This window comes from Toxorhynchites rutilus, chromosome 1 (assembly GCF_029784135.1).
Source record: "Toxorhynchites rutilus septentrionalis strain SRP chromosome 1, ASM2978413v1, whole genome shotgun sequence".
Taxonomy (NCBI): domain Eukaryota; kingdom Metazoa; phylum Arthropoda; class Insecta; order Diptera; family Culicidae; genus Toxorhynchites; species Toxorhynchites rutilus.
In genome coordinates this window covers 187,782,503-187,802,891 of record NC_073744.1, presented here as the reverse complement: position 1 = coordinate 187,802,891, position 20,389 = coordinate 187,782,503, and the positions used below count along the sequence as shown (strand labels likewise).

Sequence of the window (20,389 nt, the reverse complement as noted above, 5' to 3'; positions counted from 1 at the left end):
TAAAAATTGTGATTTTGGGTATTGTGATCATAGGTACCAAGTTTGAAAAAATTTGAGAGGGTCGCGTCAAAGTTTTCTGTTTTTTGGTCGATTTGGCATGGGATAACCCAATTGTAAAAAAATAGGAAAGAATAAGGAAAACAAGTAGAAAGAACAATGTGAAAGAATAAGAAAAAAAGCGGATATACCGGGCAAAATAAACAAATAATAATAATAAAAATATTGGCGGGAAATTAGGTAAAAAAATTAGGAAACAATAAGGTAAAATTGTGCTCCCGTGGCCGAGTGGTTAGCGTCATAACTAACATGCCGGGTGTTCGGGTTCGATTCCCGTTCTGGTCGGGGGAATTTTTCGTCAAAGAAATTTCCTCCGACTTGCACTGTGATCACGCGTATTCTAGAGCTTGCCACTCAGAATGCATTCAAGGCGTGTTACTTGGCATAGAAATCTCAACTAAGTACTAATAAAAATGACGCAAGTAATACTACGTTGAGACGGCGAAGTTCCTCTAGGAACGTTAGTGCCATTGAAGAAGAAGAAGAAGAAGAAGGTAAAATTCTGAAAAACACAACTAAAAATTAGGTAAAAATATGCAAATGAATAATAAGGAATAAATTATATAAAATCAGAAAAAATAGAAAAGCAGGAAAAAACCGAAAAACAACAAAAAAGCTAAGGAAAAATTAAAATCGGAAAATCGAAAAAAAAATAAGAAAAAATCAGTGGAAACTCAGGAAAAAATATGAAAAAAAGGGAAAATCGGAAAAAAGGAAAACAAATCAGAGAAATCGATAAAACCAGTCAAAAAGTCAAATAAGTAACATCAATAAGATTATTAAAATTAGTAAAATCGTCAAAATCAGTAAACCAGTAAAATCAATAAAAATGATAAAATCAGTAAAATCGATAAAATCAGTAAAGCAAAAAAAATGGAAAATTCGGAATAAAATCACAAAAAAATATATGAAACAACGGAAGATAATAAGGAAAATTGTGAAAACAGTCACGATAAATTTAGGAGAATTGGGGAAAAAACATAACAATTTAGGAAAAAATGGACTAATATAATTAGAGGAAAATTAAGGAAAATAGACTAGGAAAAAAATATATAAATATATAAACAAATCAAGAAAAAAAAATAGTGAAAACCCAGGATAAAATTAAAAAGAAGATAATAAAGAATATTTCAGAAAAAAAATCAGGAAAAAATAAACAGAGATTAGGGAAAAGACAACTGGTTAAATAGGAACAACTTAGTAAATAGTAGGAAAAAAATTAACTCTGCAGATATTAGTGAAAACCAACGAAAAAAGCAGGCAGAACTGGAAAAAATGAGGAAACATTATGGCAGTATTAGCGCAAAATTAGGAAAGAAAATCAGTCGAAACCCTGAATAAAAATCAGAAAAATTCAGGAAAAACATTGAAAAAATGGGAAGTATCTAGTAAAAAGGAAGAAAAGAATAAGAAAAAATAGTAGGAGGCGATCTGGCGTAGTGGTAACATCAATACCTCTCACGCAGAGATCACGAGTTCAATTCTCACTCCCGACATTCTTCCAAAAATGGAAGCTAAAGTGACGAACCAGCCGAAATGTGTTGAAAGTCACTATAAAAGAGAGAGAGAAAAAAACAGAAAAAATTGTCAGGAAATATTAGAATAATATTAGTGAAAAATCAAGAATCAGCAAAAATACGGTCAACTTTCCCTAACTCGATATCCAAGGGACCATCGAGTTAGAGAGGTATCGAGTTATGGAGAGAAGAATGCTCGTGAAATAAATAAAAGGTGCCATGAAATTCATCGAGTTAGGGAAAAAATAGAGTTACAGAACATCGAGATAGAGAGAGTTGACTATAGTATTAAATCAAGTGAAAAAGGAAGATAATAATAACATTGGGAGAAGCATCAGGAAAAAAAGCAGAAATTTAGAAAAAAAATAGAAAAGAATAATGAAAAAATACAATAAAAATATGGAAAAATAGGAAAAACAAATGAAAAAATAGAAAAACCAGGAAAACCAAACAAAACATTGGCAAAAAAAGGAAAAAATAGCAAATAATAAGAAAATAACACTATCTTGATTGGAAAAATTAGGTGAAATAAAAAAAACTTAAGAAAATAACGAACGAAATTAGCTGCTCTCAGCTACCACAGTAAGAAAATATAATGATATTTATGCTTTATGCGTTATGCAACAATGACTCAGTTCCACTTTTTCTAAATAGAATTTCAATGTCAATAAACCAAATTTATCTTTCATTATGTCACAAGTTATACATATACTGCATGTGTTCTCACAAAATTACACATCACTGCATTTTCAAGTAAAAATAATTCCGACCAGTACAACTCCCATGTCCAAATTTAACACGACCGAAAAGGGTTTAAAATAGAAGAAAATATAATGAAAAAATGAGAAATGAGAAAATGATCATAAGAATGAGAATGGAAACTGTTTGGAAATAATCAACCAGAAAATAGTAAATAATTCGAAAAAAAATTAATTTATTAGGAATGTTGGAAGAAAAAAATCATGAAAAATTAGAAAAAACTACAAACTGGAAAAATATGGGATAATCAGTAACAAAATCTGGGTAGCATTTGGGAAGAATTAGGAAGAATTAGGATATAACATGGAAAAGAAAATTTAGAAAAAAACAGATGTAAAAGGTGTAAATAATTGGAAAGAAATAACGAAAAAATTAATGGAGTATTAGGAAAGAATTGGGGAAAACAGAAAAAAAAACAGAAAAATCTGAAAAACCCCGAAAACAAAGAGAATTTCAAAAAATACTTGGAAACATTAAGCTGGAATTAGGGGAGAATCACCAAAATAATCATGAAAAATTCAACAACAAAAAAATTACGAGAAAATAACCAAGAAATCATAAAAAATCAGAAAAGAGGAAAAAATTAGGAAAAATGGTGTGCGCCATTTTTACAATTGTCTTTGTGTTTTGTGTTTTGTGTTTAGTTCCATATTTGACTTTCATTGTGAATATATTGACTCCTGAATAACGTCCGCAAATTGTGGATTTTTTAACGAAAACTATGGTTCAATTATTATGGTAGTCATAGTTTTCCATCAGAGTAATTGATTAGAGCAGCTCTTTTACACTAAACGCATCGTCTCGGACGTTATAAAGTACGTCACGACATTTTATGCGCTTTATGGGCCGGTGGAATCATTGTTCGTTTTTCTTCAAGTCCCTCAATTTTGCGCAGAGTTAAACCATTACATAACCTCGCTTCAAAGTAACCCAGCTCCTTAAGATGGAATCAAGCGTTCCGGGCTATATCGAGAACATACAGCAACTTAAAATGCTAATATTTTACGTCATCCGTCACTCCAAACTTTCTCCTTATACATGTCGAACACGTGCGCATCGCTAGCTCCCGCTAGGCGCGAAAAAAAGGTATCCTCTTTTTTTGCATAATTCAATCACGCCCCCATCGGTGAACATTTTGTGTTTCGAACATAAAATCGAAATAAATTTGTGAATTGTGGTTCACTAGTCCAACTTCCATTCATTTCTCGCGAAGTGGCTTTGCGGTTCAGCGAACTCTTCGCCGTACTTCGCGCGTCATGGAAATTAGCAGCAAACTTATTACGCATTCTGCCCCCATAACTCGAAGACTGAGCTTTTTAGGCCATAATATGGGGTATGTGAATAAATCCTAATTCCATTTTAGCGGAGCTAAGCTTCATTTTCTTGGAGGGGGATTTCTTGAATAAGGGTTCGATTCCTTATTTTAAGACTTTCGCTTCGCGAAACAAAATACCACACCAGCAAAGATCAACGACTTGAAGAGATCCGTTAGTTGCCGCGTTTCATAACTGTAACTTCAGATCCCGAAAATTCTCCGCGCGTGATCCGTTGCCAACCTGTGGCCAGCATCTCGGTTACACTTTTTGTTTTATCTCTGTGCGATCGCGGTCCGTATCAATAAAAATAATTGCGTGCTTCCTGTGCGCCCGAGGAGAGGTCGATCGTTGTCCCGAGGAGAAAGAGAGCCAGACAGAGAATATAATCCTAGACCTCATTCAGAATGGGCAGACTTGGGAACGATGTGCGCGACGTGGGATTATATGGTGATCGCTCTGTTTGTTATCATTCTTCCACAGATCCATCCTAGGAGATCAGTGGGGATCGTTTGCCGGCGCGGGACTCTTCAAACTAATTCGCGTTCGTGTACTTGCTAAACGATCGGTTTGAAGTGATGAGCAGTTTAGTTTCTTTTTTGCAGTGTTTGTTCGCTGCTGCTTCCCTCTGCAGCCTCCTTAATGTTGGGAGGTTGAGTTATTAGATCTGGACGATGTGTTACTTTTGCTCGAAGGTGGTGAAGAAGATCGCCGTTTCGTTCCGTGTGCGTGCCTGTATGCTCGGGGATCGATGGCCAACAGAACGCTGGAAAGTGGGTTCATGTAACGATCTACCTCTTTGAGCTTGATCTACCGAAGCTTGGGGTGGTCGCGGGAATATTTGACCCAAAACTTTGGATGGTGCGATCTCACGTAAAAGATGATCAGCCGAGCAAAAAAAAACCTTAAAACTTATGAGATCCAATTATCTCCCCGGGAGTTATTTAGAATCGTTGGGTCTGCGCAAAAGCTCCCATTATGGGGCCCAACTCATTACCCGACGTTTAACGTCAAAAGGTTAATTGCGCCTATCAGTCATCGCGCGATCAATAGCGAATCCCATGGGATTCTCTCGAGACAAGGACTCGGCAGCCTAACCGGACCGGTTTGAAAAAAATGGGAAACAAAGCCAAACTTGACCCTTGAACCCCAGATGTTCCACCCCGATGGGAACGATCAGGATGGACCACCCTAGCTGGATCGATCCCGTCTTAGTCATCGTCGTCGTCGTTGTTGTTGCTGTTCTCATGGGATGGGAGGGAAGATTCACATATGCTGAAAAGGTTAAAGCAAACAACATTGCTAGAAATGAACGAGCGAACAAACTCCCCGCAGCATATCACATCCATGTCAAGCGATGGGAGCACCGAGATTCCGTCCGGTGGCTCGGAGTCGGAAGGGAAGGGAGGAGGACGATCGATGAAAGGGACGATTCGCTAAAAGATGGCCGGAGAACAACAGTAGGAGAAGGGCAGGAAAAAAAAACAGAACACAGAACGTAAAGGAGCATACACACATACACACTTCTCACAACTTCAAGAAGTTCTTGCGAATCTTCTTCGGCCGAACCGAGGCTAAACGCCGCGCGGCATAGGTTATTGAACTATTTATTAGTGATTTTGTTTGCCAGGAGGAAAATATCTTTTTTTATTATTTTAGTTTTCATAGCATTCGTTTTTCTCGCGCCCGTTTCTACCGGCGACAGGAATGTGACTCTGGGTCTCGGCGGATACAATGTGTCCGGCGCTCGGGAAGAGGGGGCTATTTGGACAAGGAAAATGCCGATGGATCGATGAAACTGTTTGTTTGTTTTCAGTTTCGGGTTCCCCGTTTCATTCACGCGAAAAGTTCGCCTATTTCCAAATAAAATCTCCCTTTCTTCCGCCATTGAACTCTCATTGAACCCAATTGTGATGGTTCATTAATCTGGGCTAACGTTCCATCTCATGTTTTTTTTTGCACCTTTTTTGAGGTCTGCCGAATGATGCTCTCGGAGGTGTATTAACTTTTGGCACGCCATAAATTGGAGGCTGAAAATATTAACTTAATTGGAAGGAAATTGCAGGATTAAAAGCGGAGCAAAGCAAATCGCCATGTACCGAATATCCCCTTCAAAACCATAAATTTAAAAAAAGAATCCCCCGGAATCCATGTTCAATTTTAATTGATGCATTTTTCCCTCCCCCATCATCTCCTTTTCTTCGCATTTTTCCTACAATCAGAGAAATGCAGTAAAGACGCACATAAACTCACGTTCCGACGATTAGTCGTCGTCGTTGTCGTCCTCTTTGTTAGCCAGCGGTAAATTTATTGGTCCCACAATATGTATAATAATTCTAATTATTTTTCGGCCATTCGGCCTTAATTGATTCGCTGAAATCCGGGTTCGATGATCACATTCGGGCGACGCGTGCCCGTTGCAGGATGCGAAATTGCTCCCCCGGGCGACCGTCCGATACGGAGATCTCAGAAGGATCTGATCGCAGAAGATCGCCAAATCGCTGTAGTTACCACTAAATTGTGTTCGGTGCGGTTAATGCGCCGGAAGTCGTTCGCGGTAAGTGTCGTTTGTCGTTGTTATGTGCTCCCGTGGCCGAGTGGTTAGCGTCACAACTAACATGCCGGGTGTTCGGGTTCGATTCCCGTTCTGGTCGGGGGAATTTTTCGTCAAAGAAATTGCCTCCGTCTTGCACTGTGGTCATGCGTATTCTAGAACTTGCCACTCAGAATGCATTCAAGGCGTGTTATTTGGCTTAGAAATCTCAACTAAGTACTAATAAAAATGACGCAAGTAATACTACGTTGAGACGGCGAAGTTCCTCTAGGAACGTTAGTGCCATTGAAGAAGAAGAAGAAGAAGAAGTGTCGTTTGTGTTTGCGGGAAGGTACCCTTCTCGAAATTGAATATGTTATTCGGTTTTATTCGTTGTTACCTTCTTGGTCCTTGAAGTTGAAGGTTTTTTGCTTTGTCACAAACGATGGGGAATACGTAAACATATTAAATTGGTTCGCCAAATCATTGAAGTGGATGCAACCTAATTAGAGATTTTCTTGTGTCAATTAACGATCACAGTTTTTTAGAAAAATATCAAGTTGCAGTTATGTATTTTTCATAAACAACTGTATTGTACTAGTCAAGCCCTTTCATTTGATATCCATATTTATGGGGTTTTGGAAAAACTCATGTTGATGAAGTTTTGAGAAAATATGTAATCCGCCATTTTTTAGCGGCCGCCATCTTGGATTTTCAAGATCATAGAATATGCAATTTTATAATGACTGCAAAGATAAAGTTGTGTTCCAAATTTCAGATCAATCGGTCAACAAGAAGAGAGTCAAATTTGTATTAATGTGGGATAGCGCTACAGACAAAGCAACAAAGTTACAAACGAACATACAAAAGGGTGAAGCTAAATAAAACTGTATTAAAAAATTAACAGAGAAATTTTGAGAAAATTTTAAAAAATAATTTAATAAATATGAGAACTAAAAACCTTACAATTTCACAATTTCAAAAAATTGTGTATAAAGTTAAAATGATTGATGAAAAAAAATCAAAATTATTAAATGAGAAATAGAATTTTCGAATTGAATTTTCTTTCAAAAATTTAAAATTTCAAAATTTTTTGAATAGATTTTTTTTTCTAAATTTTAAGATCACAGAATTTAAAAAATTGATAATTTAAAAATTCGAAAATTGAAAATTTTATATTTCGAAAATTGAAACATGTTGAAAAACAATTGCATTCTGCAAGGTCAAGTTTTGGCATTTAGAAGTCTGGGACCGGGTGAAATATTCTAAGCTCATCTAGTTCAAATATGCCAAAACTTTGCCGAAAATAAACATTAAAAGACTGAAGTGAAAAATGAAAATAATAAAAATTAAACAATTTATGAACGTAGCATTGAAAAATAATTTAAAAAAAGAGAAAAATAATAAAAAAATGCATGTAAATTTAAAAAAAAATATCAAACAAAAATTTGAAATTAATGAAATACTGATAAGTGAAAAGTTGAACAATTAACGAAAAAGAACAATTCCTATTTTTGTATGAAAAAAATGAAAACAAAAAAAAGTTGTAGGATGAAAAATTTAGTCGAAATATGTAGAATTGGACAATTAAAAAAAATATTAAAAATTAAAAGACAGGATTTGAAAAAAATCAGTTGTAAAATAAATAATTGAGAAAAGTGAAAACAATTAAATCGAACAAAAAACAAGAAAAAAAAACTAATAAAATTAAAATTAAATTAAAATGAAGATTTTGAAATAAAAAATTAAAAGATTAAAAAATAACAGATGAGTAAAAAAATATAAATTGAAAAATTGATGAAATTGAAAATAGAACATTGAAAATAAAAAAAAAGAAATTATCATTGGAAAATTAATATAAAAATGTAAAATTGAAAAATTAAAAAAATTAAATTAGATCAAATAGAGATTCAAATGGTTAAATAAAAAATTAAAAGTGTGGAATGCGTAAAACATTAAAATGAGATAAATAAAAGTTTACTGTAAATAGTTGTAAGATCAAAAATTAAAAATTAGTAAATTCAAAATATAAAAATAAAAAATTAATAAAAATTATAAAATAAAAAAAAGGAGAAAACTTAAAAGCTAAAAAATAAAATTCTGAAAAACTATTAAAAAATGAAGAATTATTGAAAAATTTGATAAATATAACATTTTGCGAAGCCGAGCCCCTGAGACAGGTGAAGTTTTCTGGCTAAGCTTGGTTAGGATAAAAATATTTTCAAGTGAAAAATAGAGAAAAATATACTTTAAAATAAAACCTTCAAGCGAAAAAATTAAATTGAAAAATAAAACATTGTGAATAGAAAAAAATAAAAATTAAATTGTTAAATGATAAATTGAAGCAAAAATAAATAACATTGTAAAGTGGTCGAACTCGATTACATACTGACTCGATTCTATATGATTCGATGATACACAGTTTGAAATTTTTATTTTTTTAAAAAATCAAATAGAAAACAACGCCAAACTTATCCCCTGAACCCCAGGTGTAAGACAAAATATTAGGTTGGGGAAAAAGTAATCCATTATTTCTGCGTGGAATTCAAACCTTTTTTTAATATGCTTCGGATTGTCCGATTTGGGTCAAATATGCACCGTTTTGTTGTAAAATTTGTTGCTCTTCTAGGAGTAACTTCATAATGCCTCTCTCATAGAAGCCTTGGTTCTCATTGGCGAACAACTCTAGCAATAGATTTTTACAATCGTCTCGCGATCCTAATTTTTTATCACTTTGGAAGTTTTTCATTGCGAGAAAAGTGTGGTATTCGCTTGGTGCAAGATCCGGACTATATGTTGGATGCATTAAAACGTCTCAATCAAGCTCCCGAAGTTGTGTGGCCTTGCGTTGTCCTGATGGAACACAACAACTCTTCTGTTGGATGATTCTGGTCTATCGCTAGCTTCAAACAGTCAATTTTTTGACAGTAGAGATCTGAATTTTGTGTATTGCACTAATTGAAAAAAAATTAAAAAAATTAAAATTTTAGAAAATAAATTAAAATAAAAAAGTGCACGTATTTTACTGTCAAATTATCGGTACCATAAATGCCGCTCACAATTTCAGCTGTCTGGCTTGCATTTTCGCCTTTTATAAAAGAAAGTCTCTTCGTTGACTTCCATTGCTAACACCCTGTAACTCACAACTGAATGGAACAAACAGAAACATAGCAAAGATTTTTTTATAGTGTGAAATGTCACCTTTCCAACGAGCCTATACTTGAAACTATATGATCGATATTATGCGAGATATTGATCACTAAAGCCAGTTACCGAGAAAATAATGGATAATTTTTTACCCAACCTAATATAATTTATTTTTTCACTTCTTGGTTCTTTTATTTTGCTAATCATTCAATTATTGATTCTTTTTTCTATTGATGCGGAATTCATTTTTTTATTATTTTTTTCAAAATTTTAAATTATATAAATTTTAAATTTTTTTATTGTTTCATTTTTTTAATATTTTGTTTCGTTTTTGTTTTTTCAATTAATCATATTTTTTAATTTTAAACATTATATTTTTCCTTTTCTGAAATGTTTAAAAATTTAATTTTTTAATTCTTCTTCAAATCTTTTTAAATGTCATGTTTAAATGTTGATGTGTCAAATTTATAAACTTCAATTTTTTGTTTAAACTTTTTGAAGTTTTGTTTCTAATTAATATTTTAAATTTTTTACCGGGTATTTTTTTAATGTTCTGAATATTGAGATATTCAAAAAATATTTCGATTTGTTGCTCCGTTCGTTTTTTCACATATTTAAAAAATAAATTATGTGTTCGCAATTTTAGAAATATCAATCAAAATTTTTATTTTTTTGGGATTTTGTTTTTTCATGTTTTTAAATATTATTATATTATATTACACATTTTCATGGTTTTACCTTTTTTCAAAATGCAATTTTTAAAATTTTATTCGTTGATGTGTTCTATAATTGTCACACATTATTGTTTATACTTTGTTACTTATTTTATTATTCAATTATTTGAATTCTTCAATCTTTTTTTTTTGAACGTTTTCTTTCAAAAAATGATTTTTTCATTTAACATTTTAAAATATTTTATAATTTTCGCAAATTTCTTTCTTCAGTTTTCAATTTTGACCGTTATTTATTTCATAATTTGTGCTTCCTAATGAAAATTTGAAAAAAAAGATAAAAACTGAAATAAAAAAGAGGCAAAAAAAATTCAAAAAAATTTGAAAAAAAAATATTTTAGATATAAAATTGGATGTTGTGAAAAGTAAAATATTTAAAATGTAACAAATGAAAATTGAAAAAATTCTAGAAGAATAGAAAACTGAAAACTTGAAGGGTCATAAAAAAATAAAAAATCAAACTTTTGAAAACATATTGTTCTGCCAAACCCCCCTTTAGTTAGTAAAAATAAAAAAGTGAAAAGTTTGAAAATTGCGATATTCAAAATTAAACATTCAAAAATTCAAAAAAGAAAAATCGACAAGAAAAAAAAACAGAAAACCTGAATAATTGGGAAATGAAAACCCGAAAAATGTAGAATGAAAAACTAAAATATTTATTGCTTTGGCATGGAGGTACAGGTGAAGTTTTCTGGCTAGGTTCACTCTAGTTAAGAAGTGTCAAAACTCTGCAGTAACTAAATATTGAACTGAAAAACTTAAAAAAAAGAGATTCTAAAATGTAAAATTATTGTAAAATGGGACAACGAAACACAAAATATAAATAAATCAAAAAACAGATTGAAGTAAAACATGTAAAATTTAAATATAAAAGAGCCATTAATTGGAGAAAAAAATAAATTATGAAAATATTGCAGAATGATTCATTTACAAAAATTTAAAATTGAAACATTCAAAATTTGAAAGTTAAAAATTAAAATATTCAAAAATGAAAAATTTAAAACTAGATAAAAAATAAAACTAAAATACAGGGTGGCGCATCAGTCACGCAAAGCTCTCGGAAGGAAAAAAAAAGATCGCGCTCCAAGTATCGAGCGTGTTGGTTCCTAAGCGGTTCAGTTGTCGACTTTGTATCGTTTTTTTATTCGAGAATGAAGATTTTGTATCGTGGGACATTTTTTTATACGAATTTTTTTTTGTGCAAATCGGTTGCGTGACTCCCTGTATAAGAACATGAAGAATTAAAAAAAATAGCTATTGTAAAAATAGCATTCTACCAAACCCCGCGTTGACGATAAGAAGCGCGGGACAGGAGAAATTTTCATGCTAGGTTCTAGGTATATAAAAAATAAAAACAAGATTATTAAAAATCTAAAAAAACATAAAAACTAAAAAAAATTAAACATCTGAAAAAAAAATAACATTCTGCAAAGACAAGTCCCGCTTTGACATAAATGGTCCGAAAGCAGGTGATTTTGTTTTTTATTTGAGAATGTCAAAGCTCTACCCAAAATAACAAATCAGCTTAAAAATTAGGGTGGAAAATAAAAAAAGTTAAAGAATAGAGAAATCTAACAATAAAAAAATACAAAAAAGTGAAGATTGTGGAATTAAATATTGAAACGTGAGAAGTTGAAAGGAAAAATGGTAAAACTGCGCATGAAGAAATAAGAACAAAACTATGTAAATTGCAAGAATGAAAGATTAAGAAACTGAAAAGTAAAAAATTGAAAAATTAAAAATTAAAGCGAAAAATGTAAAATTTAAAAATGAAGAAATTCAAAAATATCAAACCAGAAAATTAAAATGAAACAAATGAAAATTGACAAATCCAAAAATTAGAACATTCAAAAATTGAAAACAAAAATCAAATAAATAGAGAAAAAATAAAAACTGAAAAAAGAAAACCTGTAAATTTGTCGAAAAATGACAGATGAAGCAAATGTGGAAAAACACCATTCTGGAAAGTCTGCTTTGACATAAAGGAATCCTGAGGTAGGTGAAGTTTTCTGGCTTAGTTCGCCTAATTAAGAGATGTCAAAAGCATTTTAAAAAATATGTTAAACTGAAGAATTGATATCAAAAGTGAAAAATTAAACAATTGAGAGATGTTTACATCTCTAAAATAGCAAAAATGATATTTTAAAATGGAAAATCGATAGACAATAAATTGAAGGGAAAAAATACCAAATTGTTAATCTGGTAAACTTAAATAAAAATTTAAAAAACAAAATAAAATGAAAAATGTAAAGAATAAAAAAAAACTTCTTGAATGGCGTTAATGTTCCCTGTGGAACTTTTGCCGTCTCAACGTATGCATTAACTAGCGTCATTTATTGATACATAGTTGAGATTTCTTAAGCCAAATAACACGCCTTGAATGTATTCCGAGGGGCAAGTTCTAGAATACGCGTGACCACAGTGCAAGCAGGACGAAAAATTCCCCAATCAGAACGGGAATTAAACCCGAACACCCGGCATGATAATGTGTGACGCTAACCACTCAGCCACGTGTGCACAGAACAAAAAAATTAATAGTACAAAAAAATAGTTGAAAAAATGAAAAAAATATTAAACAAAATTTAAGTTCTAAAAATAAAATCATTAAGTGAAAATTTTGGAAGTGTGAAATGTGAGATAATTGAAATGAAAAAATATTAAAATTGAAAGGTTAAACATTGAAAATAAGAACTCAATCAATCAGATGAATCAGAAATTGAAAAAAAAACTAGAAATTCAGACAAAATTGAAAAAAATTAAAATGAAAAAAAGAAAAAAAAATATATAATTATGAAATAAAAAATTGAAGAAAAAAGTATAATAATTGAAAATCCAACATTGAAATTTTAAAAATAAAGAAAATAAGAGTTGAAAAAAATAAAACAAAAAAAAACATAATTTGAAAACATCAAATAGTAAAATAAATTAAAATGTAGAAAAACTATAAGAATTCAAAAATTGATAGTGAAAAGTTAAACAAATTAAACATTCAATAACTAAAAATTTGGAAACCCAAGAAACTAAAAAATAAATTAAAAAAAAACATTTAAAAACAGCACCCTGCGCTTTTAAGTTGAGAAGTCCTGTCCTGGCTAGCTTCTCTTAGTCTTAGTTGAGAAATGTTGAAGTGTTGAGGTAAAAAAAAATAAAAAAATTGAATTAAAAAGAAAATAATTGAGAAATGTAAAAATGAAAACATGGAGATTATAAAATGAAAAATTCAGCGATTTAAAAGCTGAAAAGTAGTATAATGAGTTATTGGAATATTAAAAAAAAAATTGAAAATGAAGTGAACAGAAAGAAAAAAAAATGATGAAAAATAAAATAGAAGAATGTAAGATTGAAAAACGAAGAAAATCAAAATTTGAATATAAACAAATATAAAAATGAAAAAAAATAAATCCAAATTATTGAATGAAAAATTGGAAGGGGTGAAAAACTCAAAATGGAACATATACAATTGTCGAATGATAAGTTAACGTCAAACATAAAAAAATCGGAACCCAGTTTGACATTTAGAAGTCCGGGAGCAGGAGAAATTTTCTGGTTAAGTTTGTCTAGTTAGAAGTGTCGAGACTCTGTCAAAAATAAAAGTTTAAGAATTGAACTGGAAAAAAAACATAAAACCAAAAAATTAAAATCTGAAGAATTGAAAAACTAACCAGTTGCATATTTCGCTTCCCGAGAAACTGATAGAATCTTTTACCATATGACAGCAAAGTAACTTTCAGCTAATCGAAAATCAACTTATAATCAATTATTAGTCATCTTCTAAATGATGATTCTCCCTGCTGTCCAGATCTTAGATATAAAGTTCAGGAAACAACATTCCGGAAAATCTATCGGGTTTATAACTGTTAGTAGACAAAAAAACCCATCGTCATGTCACTGATGAATTCGAATCATGAGTAATAATATAGAGTAAGCCAACATTCGAAGGATTTCACATTTGCATGTACCGAAAAGAGGGAAGAGGGAGGAAAAAAAGCCCAATATAGTCCACTGACCGGATAAAACATGTGGCAATTCGTTTCTCTTACTTTTCTTCTTATGACAGCGTAAAATCAGCTCAGTTTTGTGTGTCCATCCGCACACATACACACTCACACACTCTAGCGCATACCTCATCCCGTGTGACTTTTGTGGTCAAGCATACGGTTTTTTTGTTGTTCCTTCTTGGTTGCTCCTACTTCACTTTATTTCATTTTCATTTGTAGTGCGCTCAGAGATAACCGTACATTTTACTGCGACAAAATTGCAACGCGCGACTGGAATTTTTGATCAAGATGCGTGCCATGCCATTTGTCGCCAGAGGCTTTTGCAGCGGGGATTGCACAGTGCGCTCGATAGCGATCGCTATGGGAACGACTGACTGACCGCCCCAATACCCCTTTTGTATCGCGAATTGCGACAAGAGGAAAAAAATATATAAACTGGGTCTGGCTCTGGATCTGGATGCGAATGTGTCATTCGCAGGTTTGCGCGTTTGCGTGACGTGTTTGACGAATTGCTGCCTGCTTACCTGCCCACTTGCGCACACACTCATTGCAAATGCAGCGGATGGCTCCAGTAAATCGGGAAATAATCGTGTTATGACATGGGAAAAAGCTGCGCCGAGTCCGGTGGATTTTGCGCAGTTTCCGTGCGCTCCAGATTTGCCCGGATTTATTGTGCTTCTCTTTGTCATATGTAGGCTTGTGATTAATAATGACCTTTTGCGTTTTGTTTCCCTTTCCACACAGGACATCCTCTCGCAAAGCACGATCGCGCTGCACATTGAGGTCCGTCCGCGATATCTGGTGCCGGATACCAACTGCTTCGTGGACTATCTGCGAGACATCGAAAGTATCGCCAAGGCGCACCCCCTCTACCAACTGATGGTTCCTATTGTTGGTAAGCAGCATCCAATTAACACTTGAAGCGTTTGAAGTTTCAATTTCCGTTCCGTCGTGTTCGCACAGTTATCAACGAGCTGGAAGGTCTCTCGAAGGGAATCAAACTGGACCTGGCCACCGGGCCGACCAGCATCATCACGTCCAAGCTAACATCCAGCGTGTCGGTGCTTCCGGTCAGGCCACCAACGTCATCATCCGTCGATCGACGCTACGATCCGCAGCACGCAGAAATGGTGGCGGTCGCTTCCAAACAGGCTCTGCGTTTTATCAAACAGAAGAATCCCGCCCTGAAGTAAGCTCTGTTCCCGTTTTGATCGCCCTATTCCTTCCACAACCACTTTGTTGCAGCAGTGTCAGCAGCAATGCTATGCTGCGAACCGGATTCCTGCCTTTCCCCCTTGCAGCCCTTTGCAGTCTCATCATGTCCGTTCTTTATTTTCTCTTGACAAAAAAATAGGTGCGTGACCACTAAAGGTACGATACTGAAAACGTCCACATTCACCTCCGAGGATGACGTCGGCGAGCAAAAGTCCAACGACGATCGGATTCTGGAAACTGCCTTAAACCTATGCCGTAATCACACCGAAAAGAAACGAGGTGAGTGTCCCAATCAACACCAGCATCCGTTTATTGTAATTGATTCTGTGTGGTATCTCGAATGTAGTGCCACGAGATGCCACTTTCGTTTCCAATCAAAAATGAGAGATCTTATTAGATAAAACCAGAACTCCACAACTGGGACGGGATATCCGACAAAATTTTTGGAATGCAAAAAAGAGTCACACATTGAATTCATTCCTGAATGTTAAATACAAACTAAACAAAATATTTTTGCATCTTCAAAATTATGAATTTTAAGATTTTAAAATTGCATATTTTTTTTGAATTTTTGAATCTCAGAATTTTTATTTTTTGAATTACGGGTTTAAAAAATTAATATATAAAAAAACAATAAAACAATCGACAAATTGACAAATTAAAAAGTTGAAAAAAAATTGAAAGAAAAAATGCAAAAAATTCCAAATGAAAAAATTGTCGAATTAAAAAAACCCAGAAATTTGAACAACTGGAATATAATAATTTTGAAAAGCATAAACTTATAAAAAAGTTAGAAAAGCGACAAAAATTCAAAAATCAAAAATTTAAAAAGTGAAAAAATCAGAAAAAAAACAGAAATTTAAAAAGTTAAAAATTGAGAAAACAAGAAATTTGAAAAAAGTCAAACATTCAGAAAATGGGAAGATTTAAAAAGTGAAAATACGAAAATTTCAAAAAGCAAAACAATAAAAAAGCGAACAATTCAAAAAATACATTTTTTCTCAGTTTTCTTCTTTCTTATTTTTTCTTGATTGTATTTTATTTTTCTCCAATTTTTAACTTCCCATGTTTTTTCCAGTTTTTTCTATTTTCTCTTGTTTTTTTTTTCTATTCTGTTCCCTCATTTTCACTTATTTTTTCCCAACATTTTCATAATCATTCTTTGTTTCCAATTCTTCATTTTTTTTTAAAATAATTTCCATGTTCTCGTCTTTTTACAAATTAACAATTTGTCAAATTCGAATAAAAATCTAAGAAGCGAGAAATTGAAAAAGCGGCAAATTGAACAAAAAAAAAACAAATAAAAAAGCAAAAAATTAAAAGAATCATATTTTTTTTAAATAAAAAATTAAAAAAGATAGCAAAGAAAATTAAAAAGGTGAAAATTTCTAAAAGAAAAGAATAGGAAAAGCAAATGAAAATCAACAAATCCAAAGAGTGATAAACTGAAAAAGCGAAAAATGAAAGAGAAAAACAAGTAAAAATAAAAAAAAAGAAAAACTAAATAAAACAAATTTTAAAAGTCAAAAAACTAAAAACTAAAAATTGAAAAGGTGAAATTTCAAAACACGAAAAAATTTAAGAATGAAAAGAAGTAAATTGAAAAGCACTAAAAAAGGATTGAAAATTTGGAGAATTGAAAACAAAACAAAACAAACAAAAAAACAATAAAGCGGGAAAACGAAAAAAAATTGGGAATAAAAAAATAAAAAAGTGACAAATTTTAAAAGTGACTTTTTATAAACTAACAATACAAATTAAAAAAAAATGGGAATTGGAGAATTGAAAACAAATTAAAAAACAAAATATAACAAAAAGCAAGAAAAAAAAATGGGAAACCAAAAAACCGAAAATTGGAAAGAAAAATTGTTAAATGTAATTTTGTATTTTTATACAAAGATTACAAAATTTCAATCATTCTATTTTTCTAGCTTTCACAAATTTTAGTTGATGAAAGAAGCATTTTTGAAGTTGATTGAAATTAAATCAAAAATAAAAATTGGGGAAAAAATGGAACGGGTTAAAACATTTACAAGTGATAAATTTTATAAACTAACAATATAGAAAGCGAAAAATTAAAAAAGAAACTGAAACTGCTCAATGAAAAAAAAAAGAAAAAAAAAAAGATTGAGAAGGTGAATAATTTAGGAAGCAAAGAATTACAATAAATCAGAAATTGTGGAAGATAATTGAAAAACCGGAAAAAAATGTAATGTTAACAGTGTAAAAAATAAAAACCAAGAAATCCTTCAAAAGGAAAAAAAAACTCTCAAAAGAGATGATTTTTTCAAAAGTCGTCTATTTAAGAAACATTCTGAAAGTGAAAAATTTAAAAAGCAGAGATGTAAAAGGCTAAAAATTTAAAATGAAAGAGAATTAGAAATCAAAAATTATTAAAAGCAATAAATTCAAAAAAAAAAAAAACAACAAATTATTGAAAAGCGGGGATATTTTAAGGCGAACGATATTGTCTTTGTTGTTTTATATTTTAACTGTGTTGACTTTGATTGTTAAAGTCTGAGATTAAAAAGGTTAAATGCTAAAAAACATATTAAAAACAATAATTTTAGAAGAAAAAAAATATAAAGAAATTTTAAAGTGAATAAATTTTCAAAAACAAAAATAAAATACAAAAAAATAAACAGAAAATTTAAAAAAAAATGGGAATTTAACTACCGAAAAATTCTAAAATCTAAAATTTTAAAAGTGAAGAGAGCAAAAAATGTGAAAACCCAAAAGAATAAAAGCGAATTGTTCAAAACGTGAAAAATTTGAAATGCGAAATATTAAATAAATGAAACAATAAAATAAGTAAACAAAACATATAAAAAAGATTTCGAAATGTGAAATAATTGAAAGTGAAGATTTTGAAAAAGCGGAAAGTTGAAAAAGTAACAAGATTAAAAAGGAAAAAAAGAAAAAACGGAAAATTTCAAGAAGCAAAATCTCTGAAAAGGAAAAAAAATAAACAAAATGCAAATTTAACAATTGAAGAGCTGAGAATTTAAAAAGCGATAAAGCGATAAGGAAAAATAAATTTTGCTGAAAATTTAGGAAACGAAAAAAAGCAAAAAAAATTGAAAAGCAAAAATTCAACAAAGGATAAATATAAATAACCAAATATTTCAAAAGTACAAAATTAAAAACGCTAAAAATCAAGAAGCGTGAACTTTGAAAAACAGAAAAATTGAAAAGCAAAAACGCGAATTTAATTTGCTTTTTTTTTAAGCAAAGATTAAGAAAAAAACGAAACAATTTTGAAGCAAAAAAAATTCGAAAAATTTAAAAAGTAAAAAATAATTAAGGCAAGCGAAAAATTCAAAAATCGAGAAATTGAAAAAGCCTGAAACAAAAAAAAAGGCTTCAATTCTCGAAAAAAAAGGAGAGCGGAAATTTTGAAAACATTAAACAAAAACATTCAATGAAATCAAGAAATTGAAAAAGCAGAGAAAAAAAATTAAAAATCAATAAATGAAGGATAAATAGAAAAAATTGAAAAAAAAAGAGAGCAAAAAATGAGAAAGGCAAAAAGTTTAAATTGAAAAAAAGTTCGTATTTCCTTGTCGCGAGCAAGGAAATTTTAAAAAGCGACAAATTCAAAAATAGTTAAATTGAAAAAGCAAAAAAGTGAAAAAAAAAATTTAAATAAAAAAAATTGGAAAAGTGAAAAATGTAAAAATCGTACAATGGTTACAAATATTTAGGGGTTTTACGATGTTTACCCAAACATCAACTTATCGTAAATGACATTCTGAAATGTAAACTTCGTTTACAATCGATTTCATGAAGTTGCTTATTCTGTCTTCTTTTTTGTGTGTTGTCCCCGTTTTCTGTCTGCTCTCAACCAATCCAGAGGAAGTCCGCTACCTAATCCGGGAGGTCGTCCTGCTGACCACCGACCGCAATCTCCGCGTGAAGGCTCTATCGAAGGATCTGCCCGTCCGGGAGCTGCCGGACTTTATCAAATGGGCCGGCCTAGGGCCGGTCGAGTCGTAAACACGCCGCGCCACGCCATCTGTGTGTACGTGCTTGCCTGCGTACGTTATGTGTGTATGTGTGAGTGCATGCGCATATTGAAAGTTATACAAAAAAAAACAGTTATATATCTCTCTCTCGTTCAGTCGTTCGTTCGATTTTTATACAAAAGCAAAGCAAATACTGTTTGAAGAAGGCTCCCTTTTTACTATTAGCGATTTTAACCCCGACTGCGGCGCGAAACGCCGCTCGTTTTGAGCCGTTTCTTAAACTATTTCTTTTTTTTAAAACCCAAGAAACTTAGTAACTTTTTATTGTTTACTCTCAGCTGGAAAGTATAAATTATTGCAAATAATTAATCCTGACTAAAGCAAATTTATTTGTTCGTTGATTTTGATAGTGGAAGAAAAACAATATACGTTCTTTTTGACTGTTGTAGTTGTAAATATATGAAATATATATATTTGGAGATGTGTTTCCTCCGGTTTCTCGTTTCGTCCGCGTGAGAGTTGCGCGATTAGGTGCGCGGAAGGAACCTCAAGATGTGTATATCTCGGTGCGGAGAGCCGCTTTTATCTAGATGAATGACACGTGACGTGACGTGATGGAGCAGGAGTTAGGACTCATTTTTTCGGTATCTCTCCTCTAACAAAATGTTATTTGAAGAGTCTGCTGAGGTAGAACGGATCAAGGGAAGACAAAAGTTATTAAGCCAACGTTGTTAGATCAGACTCTATATAGACTCTTCAGCAAGAGAAAGAAAACAATTTACACTCAAACCAGGAGAAAGAGAAAGAAAGAAGCAGAGTGCTAGATAAAAACAAAAACAACGCGTAGTTTAAATGAGACGATTTTATGCTCGATTAGGAAATGATCAACAGAACTAATAAAAAAAATATTTTTCAAAAGTTAACCGTCAGCTCAATCGCGCTGAAACATATCCGAATGCCATCGAACTGACCACCGTTTGGTAGTTCCCGGGCGGCTGAGTGGCTGTGTGTCGATTAGCACGTTGACTCCATTGTTTGCTCCATTTGACAGAGCGCTTTTTGGCGTTCATCTTGGGTGCTTCCTGTCACGCTTTGCTCGCGAAGACGCGCAAAATGCGCTGACTCTCTCAAATAAAAATGCTCGTCGGAACTGT

General features: G+C 32.0%; 1 protein-coding gene across 2 annotated transcripts in view; it reads left to right on the top strand.

Annotated features, from left to right (window-relative positions):
• The window catches only part of LOC129780093 (telomerase-binding protein EST1A), a 195,974-nt gene extending 175,826 nt beyond the window's left edge, over nucleotides 1-20,148 (top strand). For both annotated transcript variants that reach the window (XM_055788134.1, XM_055788056.1), the window contains 4 exons: nucleotides 14,800-14,950; nucleotides 15,019-15,244; nucleotides 15,410-15,549; nucleotides 19,124-20,148. In XM_055788134.1, coding sequence (XP_055644109.1) covers nucleotides 14,800-14,950; nucleotides 15,019-15,244; nucleotides 15,410-15,549; nucleotides 19,124-19,266 — 660 coding nt within the window. In that variant the 3' untranslated portion in view covers nucleotides 19,267-20,148. The remainder of the gene's footprint in view (nucleotides 1-14,799; nucleotides 14,951-15,018; nucleotides 15,245-15,409; nucleotides 15,550-19,123) is intronic.
• Nucleotides 20,149-20,389: the final 241 nt, after the last annotated feature.